At 35.7% G+C, this 24,839-nt stretch overlaps 1 protein-coding gene and 1 long non-coding RNA gene across 5 annotated transcripts; one reads left to right on the forward strand and one right to left on the reverse strand.

The window, feature by feature from the left end:
* Positions 1-200: 200 nt before the first annotated feature.
* On the reverse strand, positions 201-4,527 carry LOC106134590 (uncharacterized). Its single transcript, XR_001228604.2, has 2 exons — positions 4,185-4,527; positions 201-1,320 (listed from the first exon to the last, which is right to left on the reverse strand). It is a non-coding gene; the product is annotated as an uncharacterized LOC106134590 (long non-coding RNA).
* Positions 4,528-14,074: 9,547 nt separating this feature from the next.
* LOC106134585 (tenascin) lies at positions 14,075-22,140 on the forward strand. 4 transcript variants are annotated; one of them, XM_060944634.1, is made up of 13 exons: positions 14,076-14,283; positions 14,946-15,077; positions 15,896-16,033; positions 16,618-16,749; positions 17,383-17,511; positions 18,036-18,167; positions 18,491-18,634; positions 18,810-18,935; positions 19,643-19,771; positions 20,030-20,167; positions 20,594-20,746; positions 21,233-21,395; positions 21,439-21,460. In XM_060944634.1, exons 1-13 carry the CDS (start codon positions 14,175-14,177, stop codon positions 21,443-21,445), a joined length of 1,632 nt encoding a protein of 543 aa, XP_060800617.1. In that variant the 5' UTR covers positions 14,076-14,174; the 3' UTR covers positions 21,446-21,460. The 4 variants fall into 4 exon arrangements, with proteins under 4 accessions (XP_060800618.1, XP_060800617.1, XP_060800616.1 ...); XM_060944633.1 differs by having other exon boundaries at positions 14,077-14,283; positions 18,488-18,634; XM_013334675.2 differs by lacking the exon at positions 21,439-21,460 and adding an exon at positions 21,939-22,140 and having other exon boundaries at positions 14,078-14,283; positions 18,488-18,634; positions 21,233-21,373.
* Positions 22,141-24,839: the final 2,699 nt, after the last annotated feature.

Raw genomic sequence — 24,839 nt, forward strand, 5'->3', positions numbered from 1 at the left:
AGTTCAGATAAAATAGAATAGAATTTTTAGAATAATAAGTATGTATTAGATTCCCCTTATCTCCCATAGTTTTGGGTTTTTTAATTCTTCCCAACGTCATAATCTTTAGAATGTACATCGTTTACTTATTTTTAAGGAATTCTTAATTTCATAATAAGTACATTTTAGAAGTGTATAAATATAAAAAGAAATACAGTTAATATGACTTTAAGTTTATTGTCAGACTAGTTAAACTAAGTGGCAATTAAGTACTTAACAATATTTCTCTTTTGTACTTCTATATCAATCTTTAGTTGTATAACATTTAATGACTTCTACAATCTGCACATGCTAACAACATACTATGTTTTTTATTAATGTGTGCATCTTCCCTAAGTCGTCTTTTATGACATGACATCCATGAGATAGTGATGGACCTATTGTAAAGTGTCGAAAACCCACGGCCCATTTTTTAGACCGGGAACCACACGACCCAACTAAATTACATAGCTGAAAATGATGTTTTACAAACAGCTAGTTGATGAATTACAAACAGCTAGTTCATAAAAAGTACAACTAAACAATATAACTAATTGGAAAATCGTAATTGGTACAAAATTTTATTTACATAAATTAATTAAATTGTATAAATTAAAAGTTCGCAGGTGATTACAAAGTCAACCTGAAAAAACTGTCATATTCCAACATCTTTGTACATTCTTCTCGGCGTGTAAATTCTAGTATTACACCTATATAATTTTTCGAAAACCTTCACCACAACGTTACATCATTCACGGAGGCGTCATACGGATCCTCCAATGAGCAAGTGGAAGGACAAGCAAGCTAACATACAAGGCACTATGGAAAGTACATCATTGCCTGAGGAGAAACACCACACAAGCATCATTTCCGAGCTAAAGCCCCAAGAACATGTTTCCTTTTCAGCGGCTTATTTAAGTCCCAGATCTTAGCGTTTTGTCATCAACGCGGTTCATCCTCAGCTACTTTTGAGCCTGGGTTTTGCTTTCCGATTTTGTTTTTCTCCATTTCAATATACTTCCAACATCATCAAGTTTTGAGTAATCAAACTGTGTAGTTTATATCATTTTATATTGATCGATGTCAGGATCCAAAGTACGCCATGTGGTATGGTGATAGATCTCCTTCTAAGCTTGATAGAAGTGCAAATATGTAACTCAATATAGTCTCATGGTTCTATTGAATTGGTGCAAAGACAAATATTTCGTCGTAAGCATCTCCCTGTTGGTCTTCCCTTCATTTGGCATCTCTGTGTGCAGTCTATGGTACATCGGTCTATCCTCTTGTTCAGCGCTTCAACACCTGAAAATTAAAGAAGATTTTTAATAAAATTAAGTTATGGCTTCTGCGTAAAAAGAGGAAGTCTATCAAAAGATTTCAAGGGTTTCGAATAGTGACATAAAATCTCTTTTTTATATAAGATTTTGACGACACAGCCAACACGTGGACTTTATTAGTCCGATTTGATTCACAGTTTTAAAAATATCTCAAATTTTTAAGGCAATTATCATGAAAATATTTTGTTTTATATGTACTTGCAAACTTATCAAAAGAAAGGCCTTATCATACCCATAAATTTTATCTGAAATTTTACGAGTTTCGAAGTCACAGGCACAGCTAGTTCTTAATACAGATGATTATTTTAATATCTGTTGAACAATTTGTAATGCTTGGAAACAGTTGTAGGCTGTATTCCTCTGGTTTTATTCAGACGTCATGGTGCTATGTTAAAGATGCTAATTTAAAGTGCCATGTCAGAAAATTCACGTTACTTAATTTACACCATCATCGTAAATGTGCTACTTATCGAATGCGGTACCTACTGTGGTTGAAGGAGATATATTTGAGTTTAATTTTAATAAATTTACTAATCTATATCTTTATTAAATGATTGTAAAATTTTGGCACTAACAAAAGGCATAAAAGGCGACTAAGGGATAGGCTTATTAACTTTTGATTACTCTTGCTCATGTGTGTCGAGACAAAAACTAAAACACACTTTCACCATGAAATATTATTACTATTATCACATTCATAAATGGATGAATTATCAAATTTATTTACAAAGAATAAATTGATAACCTGCTTCACAATCTAAACCAGATATAACTATGCAGATATAGATATTGAGGAAACGGTACGGTTACTGCTATTATTATTTAATCCGTAATTTTAGTATCCTTCCTCTTCAACAGTCATATAAAAATCCACACATCATTTAATGACATCACCTAGTCTGAAAAATACGACAGTTGCGATCTGGGAAGAGGGAATTCCTTCGTGGCTCACTCGCGGTCATTCACCTCGAAAACTAAATTATCAATGGTTTCAATGAGTGTACATTCAAGGCTTAAATTTTAAGGTCGTTATGATAAAAGACTGATATTGAGATACGTTCGCCAGAAGAGGCAATCTAGAAATTATTGCACGACACTGTCGCATTCGCAATCTATACTAATATTATAAAGCTGAAGAGTTTGTTTGTTTGTTTGAACGCGCTAATCTCAGGAATAACTGGTTCCAATTGAAAAATTATTTTTGTGTTAATAAACTATTTATCGAGGAACGCTTTAGGTTATACATCACGCTACAATTTTTAGGAGCGAAGAAATAATGCAAAAATGTGAAAAATAACGGGGAAAATGATTCATCCTTGAGGGCTTCGATGATGATGATGATTGTGATGGCCGGGCAATAAGTTGTTATTAGTGCAGCCACATATTGCGGAAAACGTTGCCCGTTATGACGCACTTTTAAACTATTTTTTTTTGTATTCTTAATTGTTCTTTATTAAAAAAGAAAGATTTTTTCAAGACTTTTTAATTTCCTGAAAAATTTTCGACGTATAAAAATATTTACTACTAGTAAATATGACACATTTATAATTAAACCGGTTAAAGAAACTGTTAAATCTACACCTTATAAACTCGTTTTTACCGAAATGTGTTATTTAATTTAACTGATAGAATAGAATAGAATAGAATAGAATAGAATAGAATAGAATAGAATAGAATAGAATAGAATAGAATAGAATAGAATAGAATAGAATAGAATAGAATAGAATAGAATAGAATAGAATAGAATAGAATAGAATAGAATAGAATAGAATAGAATAGAATAGAATAGAATAGAATAGAATAGAATAGAATAGAATAGAATAGAATAGAATAGAATAGAATAGAATAGAATAGAATAGAATAGAATAGAATAGAATAGAATAGAATAGAATAGAATAGAATAGATTTATTTTCAAAATTGGATACAAGGTATCACTTATTGACGTCACATAACTTAAATCTAATTATAACTACTAAGATACTAGATAAGCGTAATCAGTATAACCGAGAGCCTAGAACTAACTAGAATGAATTGATTTGATGGCTAAAATCGCTCCCTACGAATATGATTATTTTCTGCAGTATTTTGAAAGTCTAATCACGAATAAATTTTATGAATTAAAGATTATTACTTAAATAAATAAATCAGTATCTGCAACAAACATAAAATACGGGGTAGATAGAACCAACATTCTTAAAAAGACTGAAAGACTATGGTCAGCTGTATGACCAATGATAGAATTGGGATTCAAATAGCGACAGGTTGCTAGCCCATCGCTTAAAAGATGAATCCCAAATTTATAAGCCTATCCCCTATTACGCCATCCATTGGACCGAGATGGAGTGGTTCTATTCTTTTTTTATTGGTGCCGGGAACCACACGGCACTTATTCCAAAAAAGCTAAACTTAACTACATCACAGTCCATCATATTTCAATTAGGTAACTCGAAAATAGAAGAACAGATGAAACAAAAATTTTAATTCATTGTCAATGGGTTATTGTTAACGGTTATACGAAAAATTACAACATTTGTATGAATGATAAATTCATCTCGAATAACAGAACTTGCAGTGATAAGGAGATTGATAAAAAAAAAATACGAATCTGACATCATTAATAAATCATCATCTTTGCAGTCGTGACACTTCTGAATATTGGCTCTGTCCATAAAGGGTAAAGACATGAAACATGCATATCACAAGGTCTACATCCCTTGCGGCGTAGACAGAGCCGAGCAATTTTTAAAAGGCTGAAAGGCCACCTCAGCTGATGATGATTATTGATGAAACATGACGAGACATGATGTTATATATAATTTAAAACTAACCTGTTCCAAAAGTCATGACAATGAAGACAAGTAATGAAAAAACAAAACAAGCACTGAACCTCATTTTTAACAATTTAATTGTTTCAAGAAATATTGTTTATAAATCGATTATAGGCAGTTTACATTAAAACTGTATTAACGAATGTGCGTATGAGTGCAACTATCAGAGTTTATATATTGTGAGAATGTAATTTCCACTTTGATTAGTCATAAACAACACATTGAATGTAGGTACGCCATCTGGTGATCAACGCGGCAAGCCATCACAAAGATTGAATAATTAAAAACAAGCAAGTTTCTTTTTTTATCTCTAAACCTGAACAATTTTTTTCATTTTTAATGTCAAGACGTTTAAAAAGGACATATATATCTCAAGTTATTGTAAAATCGCCATAGTTGAATGAATATTGCTGAGCAATTTGTTATATTTGAATTTTATTGCTTTTAATAATTCCATAGGAATATGTGTAGAAGACTAAGATACATATGTTTGGATCCTGCTAATGGTTAGTTAAAGTCTTTGGAGACCAAGAATTTTAGGAAAAATGAGTTCTAACTTATGCCGTGTGGTTTCCGGCACTTTAGAACAGAACCACCCCATATCTTTCTCATGGATGTCGTAAGAGGCGACTACGGAATAGGCTTATAAACTTGGAATTCCTCTCGTAGGCGATGGGCTAGCAACCTGTTACTTTTTGCATCCTCAATTCCGTCATAAAGTTATACAGCAGAAAGTGGCTTTTCAGTTTTTTCAAGACTGTTGGCTCTGTCTACCCCACAAGGGATATACTATACATGACTATGTGTATGTATGTTAATAATGTTTATTTTACCAGCTGCAGTAAGATGTAGTAGCTCCTTTCGCAAGTAAGTAAGAGCATTTTGCCCTTAGAATGTCATATTTTTTTAATTGATTTAAATAGATATTGATTTTAATCGTTGTTTATGTTGTTCTTTTTAGTTTTAATGTGATAAAAATAGAACTGCATACTTTTTTTCTGTGTGGAGTTGTGGTCTACTGCACTTCAGAAAGTATAAGTTAAGCTTTATTTGGAACTAGCTTTTGCCCGCGGCTTCGCCCGCGCAAATGTATTTTAGATTATAAGGATACGACATAAAATTTCAGCCATGTTTTAATCCCGTATCGTGCGGGACTGTTTTAAGTTTATATTTGATTTAAATTCATATGGCTTCTCCCGTCTCTTCTCGTTCTGTTCCGTCCCGTCACAACCTGTTGTGTCCCGTCCGGCTCCATCCAGTCCTCCTATCCTGTCCCATCCCATCCTATTTAGTGCCATCCCGCTTTCCGCAACTGACACGTATTTTTTACTAACCAATATATTTTAAATACAAATGAACAAAACACAACGAAACGTCTTCAAGCATGAATACGAAACGACCAACAACTTATTAACTGAGGGTAAAAATGCTTTCAAAATCATAGAAGTCTTATTGATTGTCGAACGACAAACGATAGCGACTTTTACATTACATGGTGACGCCATCTATTGCTACATTATCAAACAAATTATTCATTGTAGGAATAAATTTTCTAATCTTTTGCATATCAAAAATTAACACTTATTAGGGTTCCGTCGTACCTTAAGGGTAAAAATGGGACCCTATTACTCGACTTCGGTGTCCGTCTGTCTGTTAGTTCGTCTGTCCGCTCACCCATCCTCCTGTCACCAGGCGTGTCTCATGATCCGTATTAGCTAGACAGGTGACATTTTCACAGATTATAAATTTCTGTTGACGTTAAAATAAAAATACTAAAACTGTATACATACCAAATTTCATCAAAATCGGCCTAGCGGTTAGGCCGTAAAATCGGAACGATGATTCACCCCCCCCCCCCTTTAACTGTTTTGGGGGTTGTTTTTTGAAAAAAAAGTAGCCTATGTTTGAACTCGTATCTCAAACTATATACATACCAAATTTCATCAAAATCGGTTCAGCGGGTCAGGCGTGAAAGCGGAACGATGATTTTCATACAAACTTTCAACCCCCCATTTGACTATTTTGGGGGTCAATTTTTGAAAAAAAAAAAATAGCCTATGTTTGAACGCGGGTTTTAAACTATATACATACCAAATTTCATCAAAATCAGTTCAGCGGGTCAGGCGTGAAAGCGGAACGATGATTTTCATACAAACTTTCAACCCCCATTTGACTATTTTGGGGGTCAATTTTTGAAAAAAAAGAAATAGCCTATGTTTGAACGCGGGTTTTAAACTATATACATACCAAATTTCATCAAAATCGGTTCAGTGGTTCGGCCGTGAAAGAGGAACAGACAGACAGACAGACAGACAGACTTTCGCATTTATAATATTAGTACGGAAGTACGGATAGTATAGTATTTTCATACGAACTTTCACCCCCCCATTTGAGTATTTAGGGGCTCGATTTTTGAAAAAAAACGTAGCCTATGTTTGAACGCGGGTTTTAAACTATATACATACCAAATTTCATTAAAATCGGTTCAGCGGGTCAGGCTTGAAAGCGGAACGATGATTTTCATTCAAACTTTCAACCCCTAATTTGACTATTTTGGGGGGTCGATTTTTGAAAAAAAAAAATAGCCTATGTTTGAACGCGGGTTTTAAACTATATACATACCAAATTTCATCAAAATCGGTTCAGTGGTTCGGCCGTGAAAGAGGAACAGACAGACAGACAGACAGACAGACTTTCGCATTTATAATATTAGTACGGAAGTACGGATACGGAAGTACGGATAGTATAGTATTTTCATACGAACTTTCACCCCCCCATTTGAGTATTTAGGGGGTCGATTTTTGAAAAAAAACGTAGCCTATGTTTGAACGCGGGTTTTAAACTATATACATACCAAATTTCATTAAAATCGGTTCAGCGGGTCAGGCTTGAAAGCGGAACGATGATTTTCATTCAAACTTTCAACCCCTAATTTGACTATTTTGGGGGGTCGATTTTTGAAAAAAAAAAATAGCCTATGTTTGAACGCGGGTTTTAAACTATATACATACCAAATTTCATCAAAATCGGTTCAGTGGTTCGGCCGTGAAAGAGGAACAGACAGACAGACAGACAGACAGACAGACAGACTTTCGCATTTATAATATTAGTACGGATTTAAATTCATATGGCTTCTCCCGTCTCTTCTCGTTCTGTTCCGTCCCGTCACAACCTGTTGTGTCCCGTCCGGCTCCATCCAGTCCTCCTATCCTGTCCCATCCCATCCTATTTAGTGCCATTCCGCTTTCCGCAACTGACACGTATTTTTTACTAACCAATATATTTTAAATACAAATGAACAAAACACAACGAAACGTCTTCAAGCATGAATACGAAACGACCAACAACTTATTAACTGAGGGTAAAAATGCTTTCAAAATCATAGAAGTCTTATTGATTGTCGAACGACAAACGATAGCGACTTTTACATTACATGGTGACGCCATCTATTGCTACATTATCAAACAAATTATTCATTGTAGGAATAAATTTTCTAATCTTTTGCATATCAAAAATTAACACTTATTAGGGTTCCGTCGTACCTTAAGGGTAAAAATGGGACCCTATTACTCGACTTCGGTGTCCGTCTGTCTGTTAGTTCGTCTGTCCGCTCACCCATCCTCCTGTCACCAGGCGTGTCTCATGATCCGTATTAGCTAGACAGGTGACATTTTCACAGATTATAAATTTCTGTTGACGTTAAAATAAAAATACTAAAACTGTATACATACCAAATTTCATCAAAATCGGCCTAGCGGTTAGGCCGTAAAATCGGAACGATGATTCACCCCCCCCCCCCCCCTTTAACTGTTTTGGGGGTTGTTTTTTGAAAAAAAAGTAGCCTATGTTTGAACTCGTATCTCAAACTATATACATACCAAATTTCATCAAAATCGGTTCAGCGGGTCAGGCGTGAAAGCGGAACGATGATTTTCATACAAACTTTCAACCCCCCATTTGACTATTTTGGGGGTCAATTTTTGAAAAAAAAAAAATAGCCTATGTTTGAACGCGGGTTTTAAACTATATACATACCAAATTTCATCAAAATCAGTTCAGCGGGTCAGGCGTGAAAGCGGAACGATGATTTTCATACAAACTTTCAACCCCCATTTGACTATTTTGGGGGTCAATTTTTGAAAAAAAAGAAATAGCCTATGTTTGAACGCGGGTTTTAAACTATATACATACCAAATTTCATCAAAATCGGTTCAGTGGTTCGGCCGTGAAAGAGGAACAGACAGACAGACAGACAGACAGACTTTCGCATTTATAATATTAGTACGGAAGTACGGATAGTATAGTATTTTCATACGAACTTTCACCCCCCCATTTGAGTATTTAGGGGGTCGATTTTTGAAAAAAAACGTAGCCTATGTTTGAACGCGGGTTTTAAACTATATACATACCAAATTTCATTAAAATCGGTTCAGCGGGTCAGGCTTGAAAGCGGAACGATGATTTTCATTCAAACTTTCAACCCCTAATTTGACTATTTTGGGGGGTCGATTTTTGAAAAAAAAAAATAGCCTATGTTTGAACGCGGGTTTTAAACTATATACATACCAAATTTCATCAAAATCGGTTCAGTGGTTCGGCCGTGAAAGAGGAACAGACAGACAGACAGACAGACAGACTTTCGCATTTATAATATTAGTACGGAAGTACGGATACGGAAGTACGGATAGTATAGTATTTTCATACGAACTTTCACCCCCCCATTTGAGTATTTAGGGGGTCGATTTTTGAAAAAAAACGTAGCCTATGTTTGAACGCGGGTTTTAAACTATATACATACCAAATTTCATTAAAATCGGTTCAGCGGGTCAGGCTTGAAAGCGGAACGATGATTTTCATTCAAACTTTCAACCCCTAATTTGACTATTTTGGGGGGTCGATTTTTGAAAAAAAAAAATAGCCTATGTTTGAACGCGGGTTTTAAACTATATACATACCAAATTTCATCAAAATCGGTTCAGCGGGTCAGGCGTGAAAGCGGAACGATGATTTTCATACAAACTTTCAACCCCCATTTGACTATTTTGGGGGTCAATTTTTGAAAAAAAAAATAGCCTATGTTTGAACGCGGGTTTTAAACTATATACATACCAAATTTCATCAAAATCGGTTCAGTGGTTCGGCCGTGAAAGAGGAACAGACAGACAGACAGACAGACAGACAGACAGACTTTCGCATTTATAATATTAGTACGGATTTAAATTCATATGGCTTCTCCCGTCTCTTCTCGTTCTGTTCCGTCCCGTCACAACCTGTTGTGTCCCGTCCGGCTCCATCCAGTCCTCCTATCCTGTCCCATCCCATCCTATTTAGTGCCATTCCGCTTTCCGCAACTGACACGTATTTTTTACTAACCAATATATTTTAAATACAAATGAACAAAACACAACGAAACGTCTTCAAGCATGAATACGAAACGACCAACAACTTATTAACTGAGGGTAAAAATGCTTTCAAAATCATAGAAGTCTTATTGATTGTCGAACGACAAACGATAGCGACTTTTACATTACATGGTGACGCCATCTATTGCTACATTATCAAACAAATTATTCATTGTAGGAATAAATTTTCTAATCTTTTGCATATCAAAAATTAACACTTATTAGGGTTCCGTCGTACCTTAAGGGTAAAAATGGGACCCTATTACTCGACTTCGGTGTCCGTCTGTCTGTTAGTTCGTCTGTCCGCTCACCCATCCTCCTGTCACCAGGCGTGTCTCATGATCCGTATTAGCTAGACAGGTGACATTTTCACAGATTATAAATTTCTGTTGACGTTAAAATAAAAATACTAAAACTGTATACATACCAAATTTCATCAAAATCGGCCTAGCGGTTAGGCCGTAAAATCGGAACGATGATTCAACCCCCCCCCCCCCCCTTTAACTGTTTTGGGGGTTGTTTTTTGAAAAAAAAGTAGCCTATGTTTGAACTCGTATCTCAAACTATATACATACCAAATTTCATCAAAATCGGTTCAGCGGGTCAGGCGTGAAAGCGGAACGATGATTTTCATACAAACTTTCAACCCCCCATTTGACTATTTTGGGGGTCAATTTTTGAAAAAAAAAAATAGCCTATGTTTGAACGCGGGTTTTAAACTATATACATACCAAATTTCATCAAAATCAGTTCAGCGGGTCAGGCGTGAAAGCGGAACGATGATTTTCATACAAACTTTCAACCCCCATTTGACTATTTTGGGGGTCAATTTTTGAAAAAAAAGAAATAGCCTATGTTTGAACGCGGGTTTTAAACTATATACATACCAAATTTCATCAAAATCGGTTCAGTGGTTCGGCCGTGAAAGAGGAACAGACAGACAGACAGACAGACAGACTTTCGCATTTATAATATTAGTACGGAAGTACGGATAGTATAGTATTTTCATACGAACTTTCACCCCCCCATTTGAGTATTTAGGGGGTCGATTTTTGAAAAAAAACGTAGCCTATGTTTGAACGCGGGTTTTAAACTATATACATACCAAATTTCATTAAAATCGGTTCAGCGGGTCAGGCTTGAAAGCGGAACGATGATTTTCATTCAAACTTTCAACCCCTAATTTGACTATTTTGGGGGGTCGATTTTTGAAAAAAAAAAATAGCCTATGTTTGAACGCGGGTTTTAAACTATATACATACCAAATTTCATCAAAATCGGTTCAGTGGTTCGGCCGTGAAAGAGGAACAGACAGACAGACAGACAGACAGACTTTCGCATTTATAATATTAGTACGGAAGTACGGATACGGAAGTACGGATAGTATAGTATTTTCATACGAACTTTCACCCCCCCATTTGAGTATTTAGGGGGTCGATTTTTGAAAAAAAACGTAGCCTATGTTTGAACGCGGGTTTTAAACTATATACATACCAAATTTCATTAAAATCGGTTCAGCGGGTCAGGCTTGAAAGCGGAACGATGATTTTCATTCAAACTTTCAATCCCTAATTTGACTATTTTGGGGGGTCGATTTTTGAAAAAAAAAATAGCCTATGTTTGAACGCGGGTTTTAAACTATATACATACTAAATTTCATCAAAATCGGTTCAGCGGGTCAGGCGTGAAAGCGGAACGATGATTTTCATACAAACTTTCAACCCCCATTTGACTATTTTGGGGGTCAATTTTTGAAAAAAAAAATAGCCTATGTTTGAACGCGGGTTTTAAACTATATACATACCAAATTTCATCAAAATCGGTTCAGTGGTTCGGCCGTGAAAGAGGAACAGACAGACAGACAGACAGACAGACAGACAGACTTTCGCATTTATAATATTAGTACGGATGAAAAAAAAAATAGCCTATGTTTGAACGCGGGTTTTAAACTATATACATACCAAATTTCATCAAAATCGGTTCAGTGGTTCGGCCGTGAAAGAGGAACAGACAGACAGACAGACAGACAGACAGACAGACTTTCGCATTTATAATATTAGTACGGATTTAAATTCATATGGCTTCTCCCGTCTCTTCTCGTTCTGTTCCGTCCCGTCACAACCTGTTGTGTCCCGTCCGGCTCCATCCAGTCCTCCTATCCTGTCCCATCCCATCCTATTTAGTGCCATTCCGCTTTCCGCAACTGACACGTATTTTTTACTAACCAATATATTTTAAATACAAATGAACAAAACACAACGAAACGTCTTCAAGCATGAATACGAAACGACCAACAACTTATTAACTGAGGGTAAAAATGCTTTCAAAATCATAGAAGTCTTATTGATTGTCGAACGACAAACGATAGCGACTTTTACATTACATGGTGACGCCATCTATTGCTACATTATCAAACAAATTATTCATTGTAGGAATAAATTTTCTAATCTTTTGCATATCAAAAATTAACACTTATTAGGGTTCCGTCGTACCTTAAGGGTAAAAATGGGACCCTATTACTCGACTTCGGTGTCCGTCTGTCTGTTAGTTCGTCTGTCCGCTCACCCATCCTCCTGTCACCAGGCGTGTCTCATGATCCGTATTAGCTAGACAGGTGACATTTTCACAGATTATAAATTTCTGTTGACGTTAAAATAAAAATACTAAAACTGTATACATACCAAATTTCATCAAAATCGGCCTAGCGGTTAGGCCGTAAAATCGGAACGATGATTCACCCCCCCCCCCCCTTTAACTGTTTTGGGGGTTGTTTTTTGAAAAAAAAGTAGCCTATGTTTGAACTCGTATCTCAAACTATATACATACCAAATTTCATCAAAATCGGTTCAGCGGGTCAGGCGTGAAAGCGGAACGATGATTTTCATACAAACTTTCAACCCCCCATTTGACTATTTTGGGGGTCAATTTTTGAAAAAAAAAAAATAGCCTATGTTTGAACGCGGGTTTTAAACTATATACATACCAAATTTCATCAAAATCAGTTCAGCGGGTCAGGCGTGAAAGCGGAACGATGATTTTCATACAAACTTTCAACCCCCATTTGACTATTTTGGGGGTCAATTTTTGAAAAAAAAAGAAATAGCCTATGTTTGAACGCGGGTTTTAAACTATATACATACCAAATTTCATCAAAATCGGTTCAGTGGTTCGGCCGTGAAAGAGGAACAGACAGACAGACAGACAGACAGACTTTCGCATTTATAATATTAGTACGGAAGTACGGATAGTATAGTATTTTCATACGAACTTTCACCCCCCCATTTGAGTATTTAGGGGGTCGATTTTTGAAAAAAAACGTAGCCTATGTTTGAACGCGGGTTTTAAACTATATACATACCAAATTTCATTAAAATCGGTTCAGCGGGTCAGGCTTGAAAGCGGAACGATGATTTTCATTCAAACTTTCAACCCCTAATTTGACTATTTTGGGGGGTCGATTTTTGAAAAAAAAAAATAGCCTATGTTTGAACGCGGGTTTTAAACTATATACATACCAAATTTCATCAAAATCGGTTCAGTGGTTCGGCCGTGAAAGAGGAACAGACAGACAGACAGACAGACAGACAGACAGACTTTCGCATTTATAATATTAGTACGGAAGTACGGATACGGAAGTACGGATAGTATAGTATTTTCATACGAACTTTCACCCCCCCATTTGAGTATTTAGGGGGTCGATTTTTGAAAAAAAACGTAGCCTATGTTTGAACGCGGGTTTTAAACTATATACATACCAAATTTCATTAAAATCGGTTCAGCGGGTCAGGCTTGAAAGCGGAACGATGATTTTCATTCAAACTTTCAACCCCTAATTTGACTATTTTGGGGGGTCGATTTTTGAAAAAAAAAAATAGCCTATGTTTGAACGCGGGTTTTAAACTATATACATACCAAATTTCATCAAAATCGGTTCAGCGGGTCAGGCGTGAAAGCGGAACGATGATTTTCATACAAACTTTCAACCCCCATTTGACTATTTTGGGGGTCAATTTTTGAAAAAAAAAAATAGCCTATGTTTGAACGCGGGTTTTAAACTATATACATACCAAATTTCATCAAAATCGGTTCAGTGGTTCGGCCGTGAAAGAGGAACAGACAGACAGACAGACAGACAGACAGACAGACTTTCGCATTTATAATATTAGTACGGATTGTGGATAACGGACATTCGTTCTGTAGGAAAAACCTCATCATCAATTTAATATATACGGGTACGAGACTTATCCCAAAAAGACCATGGTGTTAGAATTAAACACTGACACTTAAGTTTATAATAATTAAATAAACAAATTCCCGTACTAAAATTTAATTACAATATATTTATTTGTTATTTACCTAAACTGAGTTACGAAGAAAAACACTTTATCCGTGATAAAAAATATTGAATTATGAAGAACCGTCTAATCTGCGATAACGTTTGCCAAGTTACAATATACATATATATTTGTCCAACTGCACTCCCAAGTCCCTATCTTGTGAGTCACTGATTGTTTGAGCGGTTTAGTCCCTATGGTCTATATAAATACAATAAAGTCGAGCCTCCCTGGTTAGTCATAGTGTAGTTGCGATGTGGTCTACCGTGGCAATTGTTTGTGTCTTCAGTGCTGCAAGAGCAGCTGTTATAGATAACGCTATTGATTATGTTAAAGATAGTGGTATTGATGGTGATCGCGAAGGTATGTTAGCGTGCAAGGTCAATGCTAAATCTTAACTGTTTTAAAATTTATTTAAATTAAAAAACTGATTTTAGTGCTGTGCAGTCCTGGTGGTTTATATCAAGTTGTAATCTGAGTATTTTATATATTAAATTACCTGAGGCCAAACTAGGCTTTCGAATCAAGACTGTACGAGTAACGGGGATTTTAGTTTGACCCGAGAAGAGCAGCGGGCAAATTCTAATTAATACCCAAATAAGGAAGACGCAATCACACGATGGGTAAAACCACATATAGTCAAGGGAACGTAGTGATTGGATATAAAATATTTGTTTGAATGATATATAATTAAAATATATTTCTGAATGTGTGTAAAACTAAGCCGGGATCATGGCAAATGGAAAGATATAGTCTCTGCCTACCCCTCCTGGAACACGTGATTTTTTGTTTATATTAATAATAGACATACAAACACACGTCTTTATTCCTAACGCAGTACACAGAGCCAACCAGTCTCGAAAAGACTGAAAGACCATGTTCAGTTGGATTCAAATAATGAACAGGTTGCTAGCCCATTATATTCTAAACACAAAGCTAAACATTTAGGTGTAACGCTACTCATTAAGTACGCCGATTTGAAAGGATTGTGTTACTAGTCGTTTCATACCATGATAATTTTACAGGTTTACCTGAAGCAATCTTCCCCTTAAACAGTTGTGATCAAGCGAAATGCAACCAGTTCTGCCAGTTGTTGGGATTCAAGAGAGGCACTTGCACTGGAGACAAGTGTGAATGCACCATGAAAGCTGCAGAAGGTTCGTCTTTCAATATAACTAGTAATCTTCAAAAATAGTTATGAGTGTAAAGGAAATATGAAATCTGTTAAAATGTGGCAAGTTAAAAACAATAGTCTCCAACGTCAAAGTCGCGCCTACAGGAAACAGGAAAAACGTGAAGGTATGTATGTACAAAAATATGTATATAAATCAACACTTCATAACATCATGCATTTCATAACATAAATAAGCTTAGAATAACTGCCCTCTGTTTGCTTTCAAAGATCCACACTTTTAAAGCAAAAGCACTATGTGGCAAAGATGAATCTTGTTATTCATGATTCTTATCAAAAATAACATAACATATAATCACGACTATATATATCCCTTGCGGGGTAGACAGAGCCAACAGTCATCAAAAGTTGCCGGCGCATCGGCAACAAAGATGGCGCCTGTGTCAACGGCCACTGCAAATGCGATATTCTGCAAGCGGATAGTATTGATTCTCTTTTATCTCAACTTTATCATCATTCTGATCAGCTTATAAAGTCTGCAAAGAAATTAACTGACTCTCAGTGGAAACGTTTTAGACATGCTTACAATAACAAATTTCAAAAACTACTCTACTTACAAATTATTGATATCAACAATTAAATGAGAAAATGGAGGCATAAAAAAAACTTTATCCATAAAAATCTTATGGGTACAGTAATTACTACTAATACCTTAAACTCACACCGATTCAAAAGCAACACGGATATGACCACGACACGACATGTGTGGGAACACATGAATAAATAAAACGTTAACTTTCTATGTTAATAATGAAAATTATTTTGATAATGGCATTTTTTCAGATGTGGCTGATTCGAGGGAAGAGGATTCTCTTGACAGTTGTGATCAGGCGAAATGCAACCAGTTCTGCCAGTTGTTGGGATTCAAAAGAGGCACTTGCACTGGAGACAAGTGTGAATGCACCATGCAAGACACAGAGGGTTTGTTTTTCAATATAATTTAAAATTAGAAAGTAAATAGGTATAGCCTTAAATACAAGTAACCATTCGCTTAACTTAAGCAAAGCAGCTAGTAACGAATAATTCCAATCCCTCCTTACACATAGCAGCACCTTGTTGCGAATTAACTTAGGTTTTGCCATAGTCTATGAAGCCTGAACGAATTTTGACCACGGTTTTTTTTGCACGTATTTGTCGTACACGATCCACTTTTTCCTTAAATATTCCTCGGGAATCGAAAATGCATGAAATTTAGTTGACGCGGGCAGGACAGTCGTACGATAGGGAAAACCAACATTGGATCAAAAATATCCTTTTTAATGAGAGACAAACATACATATAACGGTAGACAGGGCCAACCTCAAAAAGACCGAAATCCCAAATTCAGCTTCCAATTCAGCAGGATTCAGATCGGGACAGGTTGCTAGGCCATTGCCTAAAATCTTTTATTGCTTAATGTTTTTATCAAACAAACTATAATTACAATTGTATTATCTACTTATGTAGGTGATGGACGAATGCACGATTGTTATCAACGAGAAGATTAGAGCTTGATTATTTTTCAGGTATGCTCGAAGCAACCTATCCCCTAAAAAGTTGTGATCAAGCGAAATGCAACCAGTTCTGCCAGTTGTTGGGATTCAAGAGAGGCACTTGCACTGGAGACAAGTGTGAATGCACCATGCAAGAAACAAAAGGTTCGTCTTTCAATTCATAACTAACCCGTTTTCTTCAAAAATAATGAACGTGAAAGAAGCAAGACAAATCTGTTTAAATTGTAGTGAATTAAAACCATAGTCTTCTGCCTATAGTCAGCTGCAGGTAACAGGTGTGTTCAAATAAAAAAATATAAACCAGCATTTGAATTTCAAAACATAAAATAGCTTAAAAATAACAGCCATGTCTTTGATTTGAAAACTCCATATCCTAACGTGCGATAAGACAAAGAAGAATCTTAACTATCCATGACTCTTATCAGAAAATTCATTGTGTGCAAGTACATCAATTGCTTCTATTCTCTATCTATATCTAATTTGCTAGTCATTTTGATCCTTACAACCTGAGTCACAAAGTGTAATGAGTTGCCAGCCGCTATTCGACGGAAAGATCATTGTTATTGGATCAAAATACATAAATATCCCTTGTACGATGGACAGCGCGAACCAATGTTAAAAAGACTGAAAGGCCACGTTCAGTTGGATACAGATATGATCAAGTTGCTAGCCCATCACCTTATATTATTTATTGCTTAATCTTAATCAAGCAAATAATATTAATGACTAACTTAGGTGACTGACATACAAGTAGGTTAGAGCTTGACATTTTTTCAGGTATGGTCAAAGCATCCTTCCCCCTAAACAGTTGTGATCAGGCGAAATGCAACCAGTTCTGCCAGTTGTTGGGATTCAAGAGAGGCACTTGCACTGGAGACAAGTGTGAATGCACCATGAAAGACACAGGTCTGTCTTTCAATATATCTATTTAGCCCCTAATGTTCAAAAAGTGTGAAAAATGAAATGAGTGTAAAGGAAGCAAAATAAATCCCTTAAGATCGTAGTATCCACTATCTTTTTCAGAAAAATAAAAGTTACAGTACCATCCTATTGTTAAAGCAAGTAACGTTATTTCGGGTTTCGCAGATTTAAGCAACAAAGTGTAAAGAGTTACCAGCCGCTCGACTGCAAATACATTATCTTGAAATTATCACTCACACCAGATTCAAATTAATTTTTTTTTATTGATTATTTTGGGACATTTCGGACATCACTTAATAATTGAAATTTTTTTTGGTTAACAACATTGGTTGACGTCTTAAAACTAAGTTTAGTGCCGCTTTGAAAGCGTCACAAGCTTTATTTAAGAACGAATTTTGTACATCATTTTCGGCAATTACATGAATTCTTACGCTTTTTTCCCTTACATGAACGAATAAAACATTTACTATTGTTGATAATATAAATGATCATGGTGGTGTTATTTTTAGATGTGGACCAATCGTTCATTTCCCTAGACAGTTGTGATCAGGCGAAATGCAACCAGTTCTGCCAGTTGTTGGGATTCAAGAGAGGCACTTGCACTGGGGACAAGTGTGAATGCACCATGCAAAGCACAGAAGGTTAGTTTTTTCTAAATAATTTAATAAATGCACGAGACACTTAAATGTCGTTAACTCATAGCCGTTAACTTCTTAGGTATAAAGAATCCACTGCAATGGTTGCGGAGGTCAGACGTAAGTCGCTTCGTGTAAAAACTTCATCATGGACAAAGGCGCACCCTGAGCTCCTCTCCAGAGAGGTGAGGATTTAACTGAGACTAATGCCAGAAGAAAAAAATTGTGTTTAAAGTATTGACCATATAAGTGACAATCTTTTTTATGTGATCAAAGATTGATGCACTGTTCCTAAAGATGATCTATAGCTTCAGCTTTTTCACCAGCAGACTTGTTGAGCTCCACAACCCTGATGCAAAACTGCACGTATGTAAACTGCGTTTCCTTCTGCCAAAGCATCGGATATATAACTGGCCACTGTAATGGAAACAGCTGTATTTGCACTCTACCAAAGAAGGAAAATGGAGAAGATAGTAAGGAAAACACTGTTTATTATCTTTGCTTTGGTATTTGATAAAATTGATACGTTTATTCTGAAATACATTACCAAATTCTGAGACTTATACTACAATACAGCTATCTTAATACACATGCATGATTGTTAAAATTTAATAAAATCTAATTAAATTAAAACTGGTATTGTTTCAGGCATTAAACAAGCATCTTTGACCTTAAATAGTTGCAATCAAGCGAAGTGCGATCATTTTTGTAGACTTTTGGGTTTCAAGAGAGGCACTTGTTTCGGATATAAGTGTGAATGCACTCGTACAGAAGGTACTATTGCACTTTGTTACTTTTTGCTTAATTATATTATCTTCTATGAATAATGTAAGTAAGATTCCTACAAGAATCCGTGGTAAGAACGTGCTTAAAAAGCGGCAAAGAAAAAAAATTACACAATCAGAATCGTGGTCGATGGCGCTTCTCTCCAAAGAGGTAAGGATGACACCGGGAATAGCAGGAAAAACAAAAAATAACTCTAATTATATTGATCATCTAGGTCATCGGGCAAGGAGATTAGGACACACAACTAGGATTACCACTACGAGGATAATAATAGAAAACCTTGCATCCTGTGAATGTTGAAAGAGAGTAATTGTCAATTGAATAACCATAAGAAATTGTGCATCGAAAACCGTACCACATATAGAACTTTATTATTAGTAATAAATGTTACTTAGTCATAAAACAGTCCACAGTTTGATGTTGCATGAATTAAGATAACACAAATTTTTTGAGTCAATGGCACAACACAGATAAGCGCTATGAGAGGACACCAAGATTACCAAATTGACCTTTCTTCCACTAACTTTGATAGTTACACCTTCCACGAGTAAAAGTACACATGTACATTTGTTTGTAATATCTTTAATGGACAGAAATTTACAGTTACAAGAAATTCAAATGTTGTTCTTTTTTATCCGTACCTTGCGATCTAATCACTATCTACTAATGTTTTATGTGTTGGTTCTTTTATTTAGAAAATGAGAAAGAATCTCTAGAGAGCTGTAACTACAGGCAGTGTGATCAACTTTGTCGGCGACTAGGGTTCACGGGCGGCGTGTGCGTTGGCGATAAATGCAAATGCGACATTTTGCTGGAAATTCAAGGTGACATTAGTCTCTATTTCAAAAAGGCCATTGTACCAAATTTTTTGGCAAACTAGCGCTAGATGAGAATAAATAATCCAAAATTAATTTAGCCACAAAAGAACTACTCGTAACAAAATTTTTAAGCTTCTTTTTTAACTGTTATTTTATCTATTATAGTCAATCAGCACAAAATTAGTATTATTAAGTAGTCTTCTGATATTCAAATAAAAATTATATTTCTAGTGGTAATAATACTTTATGAGAAATTTTTTTCAGCTGTGATTGATCCTGATTCGCAAAGTGTGGGTAGTTGCCAGCCGCTGGATTGCGACCAAACTTGTCGGCGCATCGGGCAGAAAGGTGGCGCCTGCGTCAACGGCCACTGTAAATGTGATATCTTGAAGAAGTTAGGAGGTAAGCGTTATCGCCATCAAATTTACGGTATCCTAAACTTTAAGGCTACAGCCTTACGCTCCAGGCTATGCCATATCCATTGGTTTGGTTGTTCCTCTGGTCAGCTATTATTCTATACTAAATCAACTATTCATCATTAATTATTATGTAAGTACGTACAACGTCACGTGATCATCTATATATTTTTTTTGTTTATAGTCAAATCAAATTAGTCATCAGATCAAATTCTTTTGACGTTAACATGGAGAAACTTAATTTATTCCTCAAATTTATAGGCATAAATATTATAATTACAATTGTTTCTTACGTATTCCAGACATTTGCTTCAATTTAAAGAAATTCAATAATAATCATTTCAATAAAGATAATGACCATCATTATCTTCATTGAAATAATTATTACTGATATTTCAAAAAATTCTTACAGACCTTATCGGATCTACCAGTGACGATGATTCATCAGCACTCAGAAATGATTGTAACCACAGCCGATGCAATGGCATGTGCCGTCGCTTTCATTACGACAGCGGCGAATGCTTCGAAGATAAATGCAAGTGTGAAGTCATGTTCTCTGCCAAAGGTAAAAAGAAAGTCATTGGTATGGTGAATGTTACCACACTTCTTACAATCTTCAAACACGTTACAATCAATAATTACTCGTAAATCCATAATTATAACTTATTACTGACCGATGTATGTACTTCAAACATATTAGCAAAAAAAAATAGATAAAGTGGTATATCTATACCATAAAAAAGGCAAAAATTTGATTTTTTCAATTTCTGTCTGTCTGTATGCATCACGCGGCAACTAATACTCCGATTTAAATTTTACAGTGCCGATAGCCTTGAAATGACTGAAAGACCACGTTAAGCGTACATGTATACGTTCATGAATCGTAACTAAAAATATAGGTGTCGAAACATCATGCAAAGATTAATAACAAAATGATCCAAAATCGAAATAAATTTAAAAATACTTGGACATATCAAATGATACAGTATAATACTAATACCTGAATCTGTTTTGTTATTATCTATACTTATACGCATTTTATAATTTCCAGATACGACAAAACCAGGTGCTATGAAAGAGAATAGTTGCCATCAAAGAAAATGTAAAGCTTTCTGCGGGTCAGTGAGCTTTAGCGGCGGCGGCTGCAACGGAGACACGAAATGCAGATGCGAGATTGTTCTTCAGAGAAAAGGTGAACAAGTAATGTCTGTTAATATATATTAACAGACATTACTTGTTCACTATATAATTGTTTATTATATAATAATAATATAAAAATGTATATTTATAAATAATTATACACTACAGGCATTAAACGCGCACGCAACGAACATACCAAAGGTTCTCTGCTTGACCCAATGGTATAGATAATGCTATAAGCATTAAGTCCGCCTATTGTACTTTATATCGAAAGTTTCGAATCGTGTTACAATGATCCGTGGTCACTCTGTGACCTGTAGAATGAATAAATAGTGTAATGCAACGCGAAAGTTTTAAATCAGTTATTTGTAGTTTTAAATCAGTTTGTTTTTTGTGTAGATCTTGGTTCTTTAGAATAGGACCACTTCATATATTTTCTGATGTCTTAAAATGCGACTAAAGGAAAAGCTTATAAAGCGATGGGCTAGCAACTTCACTATTTGAAACTCGACACCTTTCAGAGTCTTTGCAAGACTGTTGGCTCTGTCTACCCCGTGTGGGATAAAAACGTAAGTGTTGATTTTGATATGTATATTCAATGTATGCTTTTCTTCCAGATAACGAAATCCCAAGGCAATGAAGAGTACATTCAAGAAGTTGTTCTACTCAATATAAAAATAACTTTTTTGGTACTACTAGTGCTATTTACTCTTTTAATTTTTATACATACATGTAAGATTTATAAAAAAGACCGGAATAATAGCAGATTTAAAAGATTAAGAGGGATCTAAAGAGTTTGTTCAAATAAAGATCATTTTTAATTGAAGGTCTTGTTTTAGTAATAACTCTCATGTCACAATGCAATAAAGTCCATAGATTTTAAAATATGAGTGTGTCGCATTCACAATTAATTTTTCCATATGACAATATATAGTAGTTGAACGTAGCGCTTTAGTCATGCATACAAAATCGAATGCTTTTCCTGGAAGTGCGGGTAGGAAGATCATTCCCGAAATTGGAATTTTACTAAAGTAATAATCTGATCCATCTCAGAACAGTGTGTTTTTTAACTCAATAAATGAAAATAATTACTCGCTCCCTTTATTGCTTACAACTGGACCATTAGTGGTTAAAACGACGGAGAAAAAATATTCCCTGAAATAAGCTTTAAAAAAAATCATCACGTTCGTTGCGTATATACATATGTAGTTCATATAATGAAAAAGTTTCGGTTGCTTCATTAGACGTTTTATTAAATCCTCTCAAAGAGTATATACATACATATAATCACGTGTCCCTATATCCCTTGGGTATACAAAGCCAACAGATTTGAAAAGACTGATAGGCCACGTTCAGCTAGGCTTTAAGATAGAATTAATAGGGAGTAAATAGTTGGTAACTATCAATAGTTAGACGTTTTGCTACATAGCCGATTAGATTGCTCAGTAGACATTTCCCTTTGATTGACATTTTTCTATTTAGACTTTCTGATCAGGAGGGAAACGGTTAGGTGTTCAGTTAAAATGCGTGATGCGCATAAAGGTACAGGTTAATATCCCACCTCGACCGTGTACCAATGACTGTTTTTTAAACTATGTACATTAGTTTGAATACAACCGATGTTCTTACGGTGAGGAAACCTGCAAATTCAGGCAACTGTATGTGAAACCATGATCGATCCAATACGGGTTTGGTTACCCAGTAAAAAAGTTGCGGAGGTCAGATGGGTTAAAAAAACCTGACTCATCCATTCCAGGATCCATCGGAATCCATGAAAGGCTTACCCCTCTTCTCCAGAGCGGTGAGAATATAACTGGGAGCTAAGCCTCTGGTAGAAGAAGAATTGATCTATAGATTACGAGAATGATGAGCTTTTCTTGTTTGTCGAGATGCTACTTTTGAAAAATAATAACATCAAATCAGCGACTTGAAAGTTGAAAAAGGAATAATTATGGAAGCTTGCCAAAGTACGCAAATATGCGCGAGTGGAAAATCAAATGAAAGGTTTTACTCGTTATTAAAATTTATAATTAAACAAACACAAATTGGCATAACCTATATTTTGGAGGTGAGTATAGGATTTATTGATTTGTCTTACATGAAAGCTACATAGTAATACATGTATCATTGCCATACCTACATATGTAAGGAAAAGATGCAATAAAATTGGTCTCGTTTTCCTCATGGACCATCATATTAGTATTAAGACGATATATTTTATCGATTACCAACTAACTAACTTTGCCTTATTAAAAATACCACTAATAATTTCTTTATTTTTTCATCATACATATAGCCATGTATAAGTATTTCCCTTGCGGGGTAGACAGAGTCAACAGCCTTGAAAAGCTATTGTCATATGGAAAAATAAAATGCGAATGCGACTCACTCATATTTTCAAATCTATGGCCTTTATTGCATTGTGACAATTCTCAGAAATAAACAGAGCATTAGAACTCGCTGTCACAGATCGGGTTATCGCACTAGCGTCAGGCTAAACTACACTCACACCACAATATATGTCAAGTTGTCAGAAATTTTGCGATGTCAAAGTGCTGATCATCTTGTTTATGGTTAGACTAGCTTTTTCGCTCGAATAAGCTCACCTTGGGAATTTCCAGATATGGTACGGGTCAATTTAATTTTGAGCATTCAATAATAAAGTAATTTAAGTCTTTATTAATTCGAAAGATAAATCCGCTTTACTTACCTAATTGTTCGCCACATGAAAGTTGCAAAGTAGTTTCTTCTCAAGAAAACTTCTCAAGAACACTCTTATTAACCTAACCATCTTAAAGAAGATAGTATCAATCCTTAAACGTTTTCCTCATCACAGTCACTACGCAAGTGAGGGTAACTGTAAAACCCAAACTCCACCAAAGCGAAGATATTCGAAATGAAAATGTTTTATCTTCTTTTACTTTGAATATCTAAAGATATAAAAATTCCCTTTTTATATCTTAAGAAGAAGAAAGGAGGTAGTACTACCTCGGCCATGTACGACTATTTTCGAAGTTATATACTCTAGTTTGAATACTCACCGATGCTTTTACGGTGAGGGAAAACATCGTGAGGAAACCTACACGTTCAGGCAACTGGGTTTGTAACCATGAACGATCGAATACGAGTTAGGTTCCCTGCAAAGGTTGCGGAGTTCAAATGGGAGTCGCTTTGTGTAAAAATCTGACTCGCCCAATCTAGGATCCATGATCATAGGCTAACCGCGGGCACGTCTCAGCTAGTGAGAATGCAACCGGGGAAACTTTAAGCTAAGAGGAAGAAAAGAGAAGTTATATGTGCCTTGTCGAGCTTCGTGAATGGTCCGTGGGGTTTCTTCTTTTGGTCTTCGCGGTCTCTGAATGTCAATCCCATCACTATAAAACGTACATGAAGCCTTTGAGTCAGGTGGCTATTGTCTACCTCGTGAGGGATAAAGACGTGATATTTGTGTGTGTCAAGTTTGGTAGTTAAGTGGAAGCCGGGCCGTACAGTTTTGTTTGTGCGATCTTTGATCTGTC

The sequence above is a fragment of the Amyelois transitella genome, chromosome 6 (assembly GCF_032362555.1).
Source record: "Amyelois transitella isolate CPQ chromosome 6, ilAmyTran1.1, whole genome shotgun sequence".
Classification (NCBI taxonomy): domain Eukaryota; kingdom Metazoa; phylum Arthropoda; class Insecta; order Lepidoptera; family Pyralidae; genus Amyelois; species Amyelois transitella.

Excerpts from the sequence above, each read along its gene's own strand:
- LOC106134585 (XM_060944633.1), top strand. The coding sequence starts at position 14,175 with ATGTGGTCTACCGTGGCAATTGTTTGTGTCTTCAGTGCTGCAAGAGCA. Across the intron at positions 18,936-19,642 it reads TGAATGCACTCGTACAGAAG|AAAATGAGAAAGAATCTCTA; the intron begins GTACTATTGCAC and ends TCTTTTATTTAG. Across the intron at positions 20,747-21,232 it reads AGTCATGTTCTCTGCCAAAG|ATACGACAAAACCAGGTGCT; the intron begins GTAAAAAGAAAG and ends TATAATTTCCAG.